The sequence below is a fragment of the Salvelinus fontinalis genome, chromosome 38 (genome assembly GCF_029448725.1).
Source record: "Salvelinus fontinalis isolate EN_2023a chromosome 38, ASM2944872v1, whole genome shotgun sequence".
Classification (NCBI taxonomy): Eukaryota; Metazoa; Chordata; class Actinopteri; order Salmoniformes; family Salmonidae; genus Salvelinus; species Salvelinus fontinalis.
Genome location: NC_074702.1, coordinates 4,235,920 through 4,251,934, shown reverse-complemented (window position 1 = coordinate 4,251,934; position 16,015 = coordinate 4,235,920). Strand labels below are relative to the sequence as shown.

The following is a 16,015-nucleotide window of genomic DNA, read 5'->3' as shown; positions in this document are numbered from 1 at the left end:
GCCTCCTTCTCAGCTAAGCGGTTTATGAGGAGGCGGGGCGATGTGTAAATGACAAGTACAATTTCAAATCAGAACACTGAACTGTGGATGACATCTCATGTTCAGAGGCGGGATTGGGTACCGTTGACAGCATCTTTTCCGTTACGTAGTTAGTCATCATGAGCGAGCACCCCGAATTGTCCCAGGTATGCTTTCTGAGGATGGCTCAGGTTTCCCTTTATAGTGCGCTACTTTTGACCAGGACTCATAGTGCGCACAGGATTCTGGTCAAAAGTAGTGCACTATAAATAGGGAATAGGGTGCCATTTGAGGGAATAGGCAGCTATTTGTCATTTGGGACATACACTTACAAAAAAACTTTCTAACATGCGCCCTTTGTCCTGATATTGTCTACATTCTGATTCTGCCCACATTTTCAGACAGGTGTAAATGATTAAAAGACACATTGTGATCTGATTTTTATTTTTTATTTTTTTATTTAACCTTTATTTAACCAGGTAGGCTAGTTGAGAACAAGTTCTCATTTACAACTGCGACCTGGCCAAGATAAAGCATAGCAGTGTGAACAGACAACAACACAGAGTTGTAAATGACACAATCTGATTGTGATCAGATCATCCTTAACCACCTCCAGAGGTAGTCCGGCACCCATTGTGTCTGGATATCAATCAAGTGTAAACAGATCTGGATGGTCAAACCGTTTAAATCATCATTATACTGGTCTCTAAAACCATTGACAGGTAGCACCATTGACTAATGGAATTCGTAACTGTCTAAAATGTATATGTGTGTAAATGTATATTCTTTTTTTAAATAAATGATTAGCATACAGGGAGGCACCAGCAAATCTGGTCACAATGCGGACACAGTGGACAGATAAGAGACACATTTTAATACAAAATGTAGAAGCAACCAACCTTGATCAGATAGTGATTGGATCATATTGATCAGATCACGAAACCGACATTTAAAAAAAGGCTTGATACACAACTTCTGTAAGTAGGTAGGCTAAAATGTGTTTGTCTCATTCATTGACCTCTATCGTGCATTCAAAAACTTGCCCGTCTCTGGGATTGATAATGGACAGGTGTTCATTCAGCGTGGCCTACTCTGAGGTAAAGGTGTTTATTCAGCATGGCCTACTCTGAGGTAAAGGTGTTCATTCAGCATGGCCTACTCTGAGGTAAAGGTGTTCATTCAGCATGGCCTACTCTGAGGTAAAGGTGTTCATTCAGCATGGCCTACTCTGAGGTAAAGGTGTTCATTCAGCATGGTCTACTCTGTGGTAAAGGTGTTCATTCAGCATGGTCTACTCTGAGGTAAAGGTGTTTATTCAGCATGGCCTACTCTGAGGTAAAGGTGTTCATTCAGCATGGCCTACTCTGAGGTAAAGGTGTTCATTCAGCATGGCCTACTCTGTGGTAAAGGTGTTCATTCAGCATGGCCTACTCTGAGGTAAAGGTGTTCATTCAGCATGGCCTACTCTGAGGTAAAGGTGTTCATTCAGCATGGCCTACTCTGAGGTAAAGGTGTTCATTCAGCATGGCCTACTCTGTGGTAAAGGTGTTCATTCAGCATGGCCTACTCTGAGGTAAAGGTGTTCATTCAGCATGGTCTACTCTGAGGTAAAGGTGTTCATTCAGCATGGCCTACTCTGAGGTAAATGTGTTCATTCAGCATGGCCTACTCTGAGGTAAAGGTGTTCATTCAGCATGGCCTACTCTGAGGTAAAGGTGTTCATTCAGCATGGCCTACTCTGTGGTAAAGGTGTTCATTCAGCATGGCCTACTCTGAGGTAAAGGTGTTCATTCAGCATGGCCTACTCTGAGGTAAAGGTGTTCATTCAGCATGGCCTACTCTGAGGTAAAGGTGTTCATTCAGCATGGCCTACTCTGAGGTAAAGGCCACTTACTCACCATTTTAAACAGCTACACCAGACACGTTCTGTGACCAAAAGAGCGTCCTCTCATATGAGCGATGACAACCCCACCATTACGAACTGAGGCTGCGACTGCAGATGTGTTTGTTTAGTTGTTTTTGAATGGTATAAGTGTGTTCCTAAAGCCCTGGTTAAACAATTACTGCTCCTTCAATGGTGTGGAATGTGAACGAGGTGGAGAAACGTGAAACAATAATAGGTTTGGTTATGATGTAGGTTCCAAAAGACCGTCCCCTGGAGTTGTGCAAATCATGGTCTGATCCTACTGTCACCATGACTACACATACAGGAGCATGATGCATATTTGTGGCCACACCTGTCTCCTTGAGATTATACCTAGTCATTATTCATGCCAATTATTTCAAAGTATAACATGTAAACAATCATGAGCATTACTGGTAATGATACCTTGTTGCCATCGGCGACTGTTTCCCAGGCAATGAACTTGAGCCTAGCCCTGGGTGGTGTGCTGGTTCACACTGTGAATGACTCCACTCACTTGTTTACTTTTTTCGATGTTTTCATTTGAAAGTTTAACTGACAGGTTTAGGATAGATCCATAACCCATTCTGCACATGTACAGCTTTACCTCTACACAGTTTTATGGTCACCCTCCCTTCACATTTCTCATTGTCAATTGTGAATGAAAATTCTTCAAGTTGTACCGGTGAAACATGCCAACCATTTGATCTCAATCAGTTTCATGGGAATATGCATTTGGATCTTCTTAGTGCTGTAGGCCTATAGTGTTGTTCTGAGTTAGGCCTACAGTGTTGTTCTGAGTTAGGCCTATAGTGTTGTTCTGAGTTAGGCCTATAGTGTTGTTCTGAGTTAGGCCTATAGTGTTGTTCTGAGTTAGGCCTATAGTGTTGTTCTGAGTTAGGCCTACAGTGTTGTTCTGAGTTAGGCCTATAGTGTTGTTCTGAGTTAGGCCTATAGTGTTGTTCTGAGTTAGGCCTATAGTGTTGTTCTGAGTTAGGCCTACAGTGTTGTTCTGAGTTAGGCCTATAGTGTTGTTCTGAGTTAGGCCTACAGTGTTGTTCTGAGTTAGGCCTATAGTGTTGTTCTGAGTTAGGCCTACAGTGTTGTTCTGAGTTAGGCCTATAGTGTTGTTCTGAGTTAGGCCTATAGTGTTGTTCTGAGTTAGGCCTATAGTGTTGTTCTGAGTTAGGCCTATAGTGTTGTTCTGAGTTAGGCCTACAGTGTTGTTCTGAGTTAGGCCTATAGTGTTGTTCTGAGTTAGGCCTATAGTGTTGTTCTGAGTTAGGCCTACAGTGTTGTTCTGAGTTAGGCCTATAGTGTTGTTCTGAGTTAGGCCTATAGTGTTGTTCTGAGTTAGGCCTATAGTGTTGTTCTGAGTTAGGCCTACAGTGTTGTTCTGAGTTAGGCCTACAGTGTTGTTCTGAGTTAGGCCTACAGTGTTGTTCTGAGTTAGGCCTACAGTGTTGTTCTGAGTTAGGCCTATAGTGTTGTTCTGAGTTAGGCCTATAGTGTTCTGAGTTAGGCCTATAGTGTTGTTCTGAGTTAGGTTGACAGTGTTTTTCTGAGTTAGGCCTATAGTGCAGTGTTTTAGAGCTGATGGTGTTCAACTGTAGCATAGCCTGCCTGATTTCTTTTTCTTCTTCTTTTTTACAATCAAAGCACATATTTTACATGGTGGCATGCTGTTGAGTTATGGCCACATGAGAGAATTATGCAACAGGGTAGTGGGGTCAAAGGTCACTTGTCTGAGGTCAGCTGAGCATCCTTTGAGAGGCTTCCAGGAACTGGGAAATGCTGGCCTACACTGCCATCTACTGGACAAACGATATAATAACCACTGATGTCCCGGAGAAGATGTTGCTGTCATAGGAAGAAATTATGGTCATAAACCTACTAAAAACAATGTCTATATTTTCTAGTCTATATTTTCTATGTGAATGAAACTGATTTACACAGTGAATTGGCACTACACATCTAGCTAGATAAAACATGATCAAGAGCTTTTAAGTTATTTCACATGCAGTCTTATACAATTATAATTCATAATTAGTTTTATTTGTCTGAACAACATCAGTACATGATCAGTGATCAGTAGATCTCTCCAGATCCCTGCTGTACTCTGAGCGTCATTTCTTAGAGAGTATGTAGCTGACTAAGATGGAATGACAGACTGCTGTAGAACGCTCAAGGACATTCCACTCCGGGATGACTCACTGGCATGGAACACACAACAGTCTTTTGTGTCAAGCTGTAAAGCCAATCTGAAAGGCAACACATGGTGTTGGAGGTGAAAATATATTTTTTCTCTGAAAATATGGATTCTGTATCTGGCTCTGTATCTGGATTCTGTATCTGGCTCTGTATCTGGATTCTGTATCTGGCTCTGTATCTGGATTCTGTATCTGGCTCTGTATCTGGATTCTGTATCTGGCTCTGTATCTGGCTCTGTATCTGGCTCTGTATCTGGATTCTGTATCTGGCTCTGTATCTGGATTCTGTATCTGTCTCTGTATCTGGATTCTGTATCTGGATTCTGTATCTGTCTCTGTATCTGTCTTTGTATCTGGCTCTGCATCTGGCTCTGTATCTGGATTCTGTATCTGTCTCTGTATCTGTATCTGTCTCTGTATCTGGATTCTGTATCTGGATTCTGTATCTGTATCTGGCTCTGTATCTGGCTACATACACATCAAAGTATATAGTCTGAGGTGGACTCCTTCACCAGAGATAGTAATTCAACATGGTCCACTTGTATTATTAGTCATCTGTAGATGTCTTTATACTTTAACGGACCGTAAATGTGACCGTTTCATGTGTTCATCAGTCATTCAATCTTTCAATGTGTCATGTATAGTGCCACATATATACACTCAAAGCATGCAAACTAATTCTGGAGGATTTTATTAGAACCACCTGCACATAGAAAGACAGACATCATAAGACAGACATCATAAGACAGACATCATAAGACAGACATGTCAGTAGCTTTGAGTAAGCGACAGTATATGGTTGGATTTCCCATCATGAAGAGATAACGTTGTGGACCTTAGACCCATTTAACTCACTAAGCCCTCTGATGTCTTCCACTCCCTACAGACTGTGGGCATAGTGGTAGGTCTACAATACAGTGCTCAGTTGTGGTAATAGAAGGAGTTGAAGCCGTAGAAGCGGTGCTTTCTCCCGGTGTGTACATTGTCCTGCAGGTTGACGGCGCCCCCCTGGAGGGAGCTGTGGAAGAGGCGGTGGACCTCCGACTTACTGAAGGAGTCCTGGAGCTCCAACAGGGCCAACTGGCACCGGCCCCTGCCCCTCTCCCCTGGGTGGGTGGAAGGCAGGGCATGTGGACGGGGTTGGATACAGGGGTTGGAGATACTGCGTGGGATGGGGATCTCTCTGTTCTGCCACTCCCGATCTTGTTCTTCAAGGGTCTGATTGGCAGTCATCTCAGAACCCAGAACTAAATTCCCGCTTGAGCGCCAGTTACGGATGTTGGGAGAGACCAGATCAGCAGCAGACAGCTCTGTCTCAGATTCATATGCCGCCCCTGTGTTGTTAGTAGCCAATGCTGGAGCTGGCTGGCTCAGGCTGAACGGGTTACCCCCTGATGCTGTGTAGCTCTGCTTCTTGCTGCTAGGAACGTCCTCGTACCAGACCTCTCTCTGGGTGTTATTCTCGTTGGTGACCTCTGTGGTCTCATTCAGGGGAGGATGGGGCAGCTGGCGGCTATACAAGGCCAGAGAGCTCTCTGTGTCTGTGACCTTCTCCACCACCCCCTTCTCCAGGGAGGCTCTGGGAACCTGGTTGCTCTGCTGGGGGTCTATTGCCCCTGGCCCTGGGTGATGGAGCCCTTCTCTGGCCTCCTTGACCTGGCACTCACACCTCTCCTCCCCACACCTCTCACACCTGGAGCCTTGATCTTGAAGGTGGTGACCAGGGAACACATACCCAGACACCTGAGCAGGCTCAGGCCCAGACACATCTCCAGGCCCAGGCCCAGACACATCTCCAGCCCCAGGCCTGAATAGACTGAGCTCTGAGTGGCTGTGGCTGTTGTTGGGATGGCCGTCCTGAGTAGAAGCGTTCGCCTTTATCTCCTGATGACTTTGGTGACCAGACATAGTTCCCAGAGGCCCAGCAGGGTGATTCTGTGTGGAAGTCTGGTCTACGCTGTGGGACTCTGCTGCTGGGGCAGTGACAGGAGGGTGGTAGGTGCTCTCCACCGTATGACGGCCCTGGCGTATTCTGGCCTTGCGCCCGTCTCGTGGTTTAGGGGGCAGCAGGACGGGGTGGGATCGCTCCCTCTGAGAGAGACAAGCACTGGTTTGTTAGGAGGTTTGTCTCGTTCAGTCATCAGAGTAAAGTGATACTGAAGAAAAACTGTGTGCTTGTTTAAGCAGTCTAAAACTATTTGTATGGTAGTTGGGGAAGGTAAAGAAGGTTTGGAGGCTAATGTGTTATTCCAGCGAAGCAGTTAAACGTAGGAGCAACTGTTACACTGTATATTCAGGTGATTCATACGTTACTGTACGTACCAGCTGTGTTGTGTAGGGAGTTATCTTCCCAGTGATCATGTCAATGGTGTTCTCATGGAAGTCATCCAACCTCAAGGGATTAGTAGGACCAGTGCCTGGAGTAGAAATATATTAACTCCATGTTTGCAAAAGTGTGTTGATGCTGTTTCCGACCGATATGGTCTAACTCAGGATGGGTAACTTTGATGGGGGTGGGGGCCACAAGAAATCTGAACTCATCCTGAGGGGCCACAGTGGCTCGTGGGTCTGCCTACCCACATCCATACCCACATATGCAGTCAGAGCCGGCCCACAGAAAATTTGGCAGTTTTATAACTAATTTCATACAATTCTACAAATTTTGCCATGGGGAGAAAATAAAAAGATTTAGCAGTTTTACAGATAATTTATTGCAATTCTACACATTTTGCCATAGGTGGAGATAAATGCTTGCCGTTTTTAATATGGTATCGGAGTGAGAGTGACTAACAACATCAATGGGGCCCCCCCAGTCAGTAATTCAACCATGATTACTACAAGTTTAGATAGCTGGCTAGACTAACTAACCAATCTAAAACATGGTAGCAGACATGGGGCTAATTGAGTGACTGTAGAAAAACAAGAGAAAAACTGATGATCCACAACCACATTTCAAAACTTGCACCTTGTGTATTCTACTGTTCTAACTGTCAACAGGAAGTTGAGACCCAGACTGAGTTCCTAAAAAACATGTACAATAATAATTGTTAAATTGATCCGCGGGCCGCCAGTTCCCTGGTCCAACTAGTCTGGAGTATTCCTCCATGTCTCTGGTTGCATCTCAAATGGCACCCTGTCCCCTATATCTTTTGACCAGAGCCCTATGGACTACATAGGGAATAGGATGCCTTTTGGGATACAGTGTGTTTGGGGCTCAGCTCTCTATACCTGTGTAGTGAAGCTGGTAGGAGGTGACCCAGTGGGACTTCTCTACGTTGCGGAGCATGTTGGCTGTTCGTTCAGACAGCGTGACGTCCCAGTCACGCAAGGTGGGGTTGGGAAACACTGTCTTCTGGGACTTAGGGTAGAATACCTGGGTCTGGGCCTCGCCCTTAACTGGGTGCTGAGAGAGAGACAAAGAGAAAGGTGAGACAGGACACAGGTGTCGGGAACAGATGGAGTGTGCATGTGACCTTCTTCCTTAGGTTGTTTCCCAAATGGCACCCGATTCCCTTAAAAGTGCACAACTTTTGAGCAGGGCCCTGGAATAGGGTATTATTAAGGAATATGGTGCCATTAAGGTAAAGGGTACCATTAAAACCTCTTAGGGATCCCTTGACAACATCCGGTAAATTGCAGAGAGCGAAATTCAAAAATACTAAATTAATAATATTAAACATTCATGACGATACAAGTGTCTTGCATCCTTTAAAAGCTTCACGTCTTATTAATCCAGCCGCTTTCTCAGGCTTCAAAAAGGCTTTACGGCAAAAGCATACCATGCGATTATCTGAGGACAGCGCCCCGCATACAAAAGCATAAAAAACATTTTCCAACCAAACAGTGCATCACGAAAGTCAGAAATAGCGATAAAATAAATCACTTATCTTTGAAGATCTTCATCTTTTTGCAATCCCAAAGGTCTCAGTTACACAATGAATGGTCGTTTTGTTCGATAAAGGCCTTATTTATATCCCAAAAATTGCCGCGTTTGATTCAGAAATACACCGGTTCCAACTCGCCCAACATGCCTACAAAGGATCTAATAAGTTACCTGTAAACTTGGTCCAAACATTTCAAACAACGTTTCTAATCCAACCTCAGGTACACTAATATGTAAATAATCTATACAATTTAAGACGGAATAAACTGTTTCCAATACCGGAGAAAAACAACGAGGAGCGCACTCTCATTCACGAGCACCAAAAGACTAGAGTCCACCTGAGTGACACTTAGAAAGAATACGACTACTTCTTAATTTTTCCACAAAAACAAAAAAAAGACTGTTGACATCTAGTGGAAGCCATAGAAACTGCAATCTGGGTCCTAATAATTATTCTTTCCCATAGAAAAGCATTGGAAAATCCAATGACCTCAAAAATAAAATTCCTGGATGGATTGTCCTCGGGGTTTCGCCTGCCAAATCAGTTCTGTTATACTGACAGACATTATTTTAACCGTTTTAGAAACTTTAGAGTGTTTTCTATCCAATATTACCATGCATATGCATATCCTAGCTTCTGGGCCTGAGTAATAGGCAGTTTACTTTGGGCACCTCAGTCATCCAAACTTCCGAATACTGCCCCCTAGCCTTAAGAAGTTTTAAGGAATATGGTGCCATTAAGGAATAGGGTACCATTAAGGAATAGACTACCATTAAGGAATAGACTACCATGAAGGAATAGGGTACCATTAAGGAATAGACTAGCATTAAGGAATAGGGTACCACTAAGGAATAGAATAGCATTAAGGAATTGGGTACCATTTAGAACAAATCTCTAGTCATTCACTTCAGTGAGAACATTCATTTATTGGGCTTCACTGGTCAGATGAGATGAAATATAACATTAAGGATCATATTCTGCCTCCCAAATAGCATTCGATACCCTATGCAGTGCACTCTATGGGGAATATTGTGCTATTTTGGGACGCACCTGTTTCTGTGTACAGTGAGCGGGAAACCTGGCTTAACTAAATGACTGTACTGTAGCTACTCACATCCAGGAAGCCATGTTGTCCTGGCCATGATATGGTTTTCTTCCTGGTTGTCATGGGTGCCTCCAGTACCTCATGACGATAAGGACCTCCTGGGATTGAAGACAAGACACTTCATATGGGAATGAGGCTTGTGCTTGTGTGTGCAACCTTCTACGGGCAAGCACGCAGACACACATACAGACACACACACACATGCACAAGCACACATGCACACCACCTTTTGTCTTTCTCAGCACGGTGACCTCTGGAGCAGAGGCCGGGACGAGGGGGTTCAGAGGTCGTAGGGACGCAGCTCTCACGCCTGTGTCGGGGTCATCTGGTGAGCGGAACGTTGGGAACAGGGCAAAGCGGGAGATGTGGGCCTGATACGGATGTTCTTTTGGAATCGGAACCGTTATCATTATCTCTCTGTAGGGAGGGAGGGCATAGCAGTGGAGGAAGGGCAGGCATTACAACTGTATCATTATCTCTCTGTAGGGAGGGAGGGCATAGCAGTGAAGGAAGGACAGGCATTTCAACTGTATCATTATCTCTCTGTAGGGAGGGAGGGCATAGCAGTGAAGGAAGGATAGGCATTTCAACTGTATCATTATCTCTCTGTAGGGAGGGGGGCATAGCAGCGAAGGAAGGACAGGCATTTCAACTGTATCATTATCTCTCTGTAGGGAGGGAGGGCATAGCAGTGAAGGAAGGACAGTATCATTATCTCTCTGTAGGGAGGGGGGCATAGCAGTGAAGGAAGGACAGTATCATTATCTCTCTGTAGGGAGGGGGGCATAGCAGCGAAGGAAGGACAGGCATTACAACTGTATCATTATCTCTCTGTAGGGAGGGAGGGCATAGCAGTGAAGAAAGGACAGGCATTACAACTGTATCATTATCTCTCTGTAGGCAGGGAGGGCATAGCAGTGAAGGAAGGACAGGCATTACAACTGTATCATTATCTCTCTGTAGGGAGGGAGGGCATAGCAGTGAAGAAAGGACAGTATCATTATCTCTCTGTAGGGAGGGGGGCATAGCAGCGAAGGAAGGACAGGCATTACAACTGTATCATTATCTCTCTGTAGGGAGGGAGGGCATAGCAGTGAAGGAAGGACAGTATCATTATCTCTCTGTAGGGAGGGAGGGCATAGCAGCGAAGGAAGGACAGTATCATTATCTCTCTGTAGGGAGGGGGGCATAGCAGCGAAGGAAGGACAGGCATTACAACTGTATCATTATCTCTCTGTAGGGAGGGAGGGCATAGCAGTGAAGAAAGGACAGTATCATTATCTCTCTGTAGGGAGGGGGGCATAGCAGCGAAGGAAGGACAGGCATTACAACTGTATCATTATCTCTCTGTAGGGAGGGAGGGCATAGCAGTGAAGAAAGGACAGTATCATTATCTCTCTGTAGGGAGGGGGGCATAGCAGCGAAGGAAGGACAGGCATTACAACTGTATCATTATCTCTCTGTAGGGAGGGAGGGCATAGCAGTGAAGAAAGGACAGTAGCATTATCTCTCTGTAGGCAGGGAGGGCATAGCAGTGAAGGAAGGACAGGCATTTCAACTGTATCATTATCTCTCTGTAGGGAGGGAGGGCATAGCAGTGAAGGAAGGACAGTATCATTATCTCTCTGTAGGGAGGGGGGCATAGCAGCGAAGGAAGGACAGGCATTACAACTGTATCATTATCTCTCTGTAGGCAGGGAGGGCATAGCAGTGAAGGAAGGACAGGCATTACAACTGTATCATTATCTCTCTGTAGGGAGGGAGGGCATAGCAGTGAAGGAAGGACAGGCATTACAACTGTATCATTATCTCTCTGTAGGGAGGGGGGCATAGCAGCGAAGGAAGGACAGGCATTACAACTGTATCATTATCTCTCTGTAGGCAGGGAGGGCATAGCAGTGAAGGAAGGACAGTATCATTATCTCTCTGTAGGGAGGGAGGGCATAGCAGTGAAGGAAGGACAGGCATTACAACTGTATCATTATCTCTCTGTAGGGAGGGGGGCATAGCAGCGAAGGAAGGACAGGCATTACAACTGTATCATTATCTCTCTGTAGGGAGGGAGGGCATAGCAGTGAAGGAAGGATAGGCATTACAACTGTATCATTATCTCTCTGTAGGGAGGGGGGCATAGCAGCGAAGGAAGGACAGGCATTACAACTGTATCATTATCTCTCTGTAGGGAGGGAGGGCATAGCAGTGAAGGAAGGATAGGCATTACAACTGTATCATTATCTCTCTGTAGGGAGGGGGGCATAGCAGCGAAGGAAGGACAGGCATTTCAACTGTATCATTATCTCTCTGTAGGGAGGGAGGGCATAGCAGTGAAGGAAGGACAGGCATTACAACTGTATCATTATCTCTCTGTAGGGAGGGAGGGCATAGCAGTGAAGGAAGGACAGGCATTACAACTGTATTGAAGCAGTCAGTTTAAAATGATATTAGCGCTATAAACTGTGTCCTTTCTCCTCTGTTGGGAGGGCAGAGCAATAAAGGACACAGAGACATTTCATACACAGTAAGCAGTTAGACGGATATTAATCCTATACATTTTATAATGATCTTACTGTTGAGGGGGAGGGCATAACAATAAAGGAAGCAGAGACCAACTGTATATAAGTAGTTTATGTAGAACTGGGGTCTCCAACACTGTTCCTGGAGAGCTACCCTCCTGTAGGTTTTCACTCCAACCCTGTTCCTAGAGAACTACCCTCCTGTAGGTTTTCACTCCAACCCTGTTCCTGGAGAGCTACCCTCCTGTAGGTTTTAACTCCAACCCTGTTCCTGGAGAGCTACCCTCCTGTAGGTTTTCACTCCAACCCTGTTCCTGGAGAGCTACCCTCCTGTAGGTTTTAACTCCAACCCTGTTCCTAGAGAACTACCCTCCTGTAGGTTTTCACTCCAACCCTGTTCCTAGAGAACTACCCTCCTGTAGGTTTTCACTCCAACCCTGTTCCTGGAGAGCTACCCTCCTGTAGGTTTTAACTCCAACCCTGTTCCTGGAGAGCTACCCTCCTGTAGGTTTTAACTCCAACCCTGTTCCTGGAGAGCTACCCTCCTGTAGGTTTTCACTCCAACCCTGTTCCTGGAGAACCACCCTCCTGTAGGTTTTCACTACAACCCTGTTCCTGGAGAGCTACCCTCCTGTAAGTTTTCACTACAACCCTGTTCCTAGAGAGCTACCCTCCTGTAGGTTTTCGCTCCAACTACAGTTGTAACTAACCTGATTCAGCTTATCAACCAGCTAATTATTAGAATCGGGGGGTGTGCTAGATTAGGGTTGTAGTGAAAACCTACAGGATGGTGGCTCTCCAGGAACAGGGTTGGAGTTAAAACCTACAGGAGGGTATCTCTCCAGGAACAGGGTTCGAGGGAAAACCTACAGGAGGGTAGCTCTCCAGGAACAGGGTTCGAGAGCCCTGCTGTAGAAGGATATTACAATAGTAATGTAACTGTTACTGTAGAAGAAAAATACAGTAGTACTGTAACAATTACTGTAGAAGGATATTCCAGTAGTACTGTAACAATTACTGTAGAAGGATATTACAGTAGTACTGTAACAATTACTGTAGAAGGAAAATACAGTAGTACTGTAACAATTACTGTAGAAGGATATTCCAGTAGTACTGTAACAATTACTGTAGAAGGATATTACAGTAGTACTGTAACAATTACTGTAGAAGGATATTACAGTAGTACTGTAACAATTACTGTAGAAGGATATTACAGTAGTACTGTAACAATTACTGTAGAAGGAAAATACAGTAGTACTGTAACAATTACTGTAGAAGGATATTCCAGTAGTACTGTAACAATTACTGTAGAAGGATATTCCAGTAGTACTGTAACAATTACTGTAGAAGGATATTACAGTAGTACTGTAACAATTACTGTAGAAGGATATTCCAGTAGTACTGTAACAATTACTGTAGAAGGATATTACAGTAGTACTGTAACAATTACTGTAGAAGGATATTCCAGTAGTACTGTAACAATTGAGAATGAGAAACTGATTTAGATCACAAAATGAGTACTTACGCGATGTTGATGTCCGTTGGTTTTGGTATACTGAAAATAAATGTTTGTAAAATAAGAGGATAATCCATATGAACATTATATTGGTGTAAAACTGATTTCAGCCATGGTCCAGTGATGAACTATAGCAGTTCATCCCAAATGGCACCCTCTTCCCTTTATAGTGCACTACTTTTTGACCACAACCATATGGGCCCTGGTCAACAATAGTGCACCATATAGGGAATAAGGTGCCATTTGGGACACACATTATAACATGTAAAAGGCAACCTACAGCTGGTCGTTGAGGCGGACGTTACTTTTCTTGGTAGGCGTAAGGTCATAAAACTGTTGAATGGTGATGTTCCTGTGAAGACACACTGGCTTAAAGGAGAACAACCCTCAGTTGCCTCTCAAATGGCACCCTATTCCCTATAGAGTGCAGTACTGGTCAAAAGGAGTGCACAGTGTAGGGAATAGGGTGCCATTTGGAACGCAACCCCAACAAATACAACATACCCTTGGTAGGTGAATGTTGACATTTCAAGGGAGAAAAATGGTTAGCACATTTTCAATCAATCCACAATCTCATAATTACTCGAAAGCAAGGACTTTGGCTCATACATTTTTAAATGTTTATATTATTTTGAGAGAGAATTTTCTGAATGTTACTGAATGCTTGACACTCAGAGGGGTTCCAGTAAATCAGAAGACAAGTTTCCGTCAGCCATCCGTGTACATTGGACCAATAGAAAGTCATAGTCCTAATGCTAATCTTACTCAGGTGGGACGGATCCTCCGTAGCTTAAGTGGCGATGCCCCTTGATGATGGCAGGGGTGTGTTTACCCTTCTGGGAGGAGGAGGAGGAGGAGGACGCCATCTTGTGGCTGGAGTGCTGGCTCAGTCTACGCTGGGTACGACCCGACGGTAAGACCCTGCGGCTGCTAGTGGGAACTCCGGGAAGTGGTGGGACTCTGCTGCTAGGGCCTCTGGGAAGAGGACTGCAAGAGGACATTTAAACCTGTTGCTGAGGAACAAGTCAAGGTCAAGGGCGTCCCTAATGGGACCCTATTCCCTATTTGGACAGGTCAAAAGTAGTGCACTATAAATGGAATAGAATGTCATTTGGGATGTAGACTAGGGTTCCCAACGACACACCTATTCAGATGTGACCCGCTAACATTCCCATGTGACATCATTCCTAACATCTCTGACCATCAAGTCTATGACAGACTAAAGGATTTATTTTCATCAGCTAAGCTACATGTAGTTCCCATAGTGCACCAAGATATGATGTACAACACAGACAGTACAATAATCAAATATACTGTAGTGCACTGGCAAACAAAATGGAGTCATGCAGCAGGATAAGACTGCTCTTCTCTTACCTGGGCAGAGGTGGAGAGTGAGGCTGCTGCTTACACCATGGCTTCCTGCTCTGTACCTGTTGCAGCTCCTTGTTCTGTTTGTACATGGAAGTCTCCTCTTTCAGTCGCTGGAGGAGGGAGAAGTAGCCATCCAGCGAAGGGTCTGTCTGGGGCTCAGCGACAGCGTGCGCCCCCCCGGCCTGGTGCAGGTGTTTCAGGAGGGGCAGGGAGGAGGAGGACCTCTGTTTGTGAGACAGGAGTAAAGGACTCCTCCCTATCTGTCTGTGGTCAGCGGGACGTTGCTGGATCCCTAGGCTGGTCATAGTGACGATGGCGTTGTCAACAACAGTAGGCTAGCGTCCGCAACAGGATCTGGGTTAGTGACACCCTATCCACTGTCTAGGCTGAGCAGCACACAGGCTTGGTCTCTGTGTCTGTGCTCTCAGCAGGACCTGTACCATACAGGAAGATACTACTAACATCACAGCGTGACAGCTCAGTGAAGTGTCATGGAGTCTCCCCAGTGATAATATCCCAGCGTCACAGCTCAGTGAAGTGTCATGGAGTCTCCCCAGTGATAATATCACAGTGTCACAGCTCAGTGAAGTGTCATGGAGTCTCCCCAGTGATAATATCAGTGTCACTGCTCAGTGAAGTGTCATGGAGTCTCCCCAGTGATAATATCAGTGTCACTGCTCAGTGAAGTGTCATGGAGTCTCCCCAGTGATAATATCACAGCGTCACAGCTCAGTGAAGTGTCATGGAGTCTCCCCAGTGATAATATCACAGCGTCACTGCTCAGTGAAGTGTCATGGAGTCTCCCCAGTGATAATATCACAGCGTCACAGCTCAGTGAAGTGTCATGGAGTCTCCCCAGTGATAATATCACAGCGTCACAGCTCAGTGAAGTGTCATGGAGTCTCCCCAGTGATAATATCACAGCGTCACAGCTCAGTGGAGCAGCAGAGAGAAGAATGACCAGCTTCACAAAGCCTGAAACCCAAACAGGTTAGCATGAGGCAGTGTCTGATGACAACAGATGGGTTCAATGACAGAGGTGGGCTCTGGTTACTGCATGGCTACTCATGTTCCTCCACACACACACACACACACGTGTGAACTCATCCAGACCTCATGTCAGTGTATAGCCTTCATTATCCGTGCTTTTATTTACGTAGGCCTGCACTCACCTGCATGCTCACATAACATTAGAATGACAGGATAGATACACAGCTAGAATACTACACATTGAATTCGTTCTATCTATGTTATTAAACATTCGCACAGACTGACTGCAGTACATTCTAATTGTATGTTCGTTTCACATGCAGGCCTATGTGTTGTTTTCCTCCACAAGACATCAGACGAACCAAGAATAAATTGCGTCAAAAGGGTAATGTACTTCAGCGCGAAGAGGTCTACCGACCTTATGTTCCCAACGGCAACGCCATTGTTAGGTTTAGATCGGAAAGAACTGTCAGAGTTGTATGAAGCGAAGGCCTCGCTGTCGCTG

At 45.1% G+C, this 16,015-nt stretch overlaps 1 protein-coding gene across 1 annotated transcript; it reads right to left on the bottom strand.

Moving 5' to 3' along the window:
- Positions 1 to 4,806: 4,806 nt before the first annotated feature.
- Positions 4,807 to 14,352, bottom strand: LOC129837969 (uncharacterized protein C7orf31-like). Its single transcript, XM_055904572.1, has 8 exons — positions 13,915 to 14,352; positions 13,430 to 13,501; positions 13,159 to 13,188; positions 9,347 to 9,537; positions 9,130 to 9,218; positions 7,360 to 7,534; positions 6,454 to 6,548; positions 4,807 to 6,222 (listed from the first exon to the last, which is right to left on the bottom strand). The coding sequence occupies exons 1-8, from the start codon at positions 14,148 to 14,150 to the stop codon at positions 5,053 to 5,055; spliced, it is 2,058 nt and encodes a 685-aa protein (XP_055760547.1). The 5' UTR covers positions 14,151 to 14,352; the 3' UTR covers positions 4,807 to 5,052.
- Positions 14,353 to 16,015: the final 1,663 nt, after the last annotated feature.

What these genes read in the sequence shown, in the direction of transcription:
- LOC129837969 (XM_055904572.1), bottom strand. Translation starts at nt 14,150, where the DNA reads ATGTCCTCTTGCAGTCCTCTTCCCAGAGGCCCTAGCAGCAGAGTCCCA. An exon ending in GGAGGATCCGTCCCACCTGA is followed by an intron (nt 13,502 to 13,914) that starts GTAAGATTAGCA and finishes GTGTCTTCACAG; the next exon opens with GAACATCACCATTCAACAGT. An exon ending in CCAACGGACATCAACATCGC is followed by an intron (nt 9,538 to 13,158) that starts GTAAGTACTCAT and finishes CCCTCCCTACAG; the next exon opens with AGAGATAATGATAACGGTTC.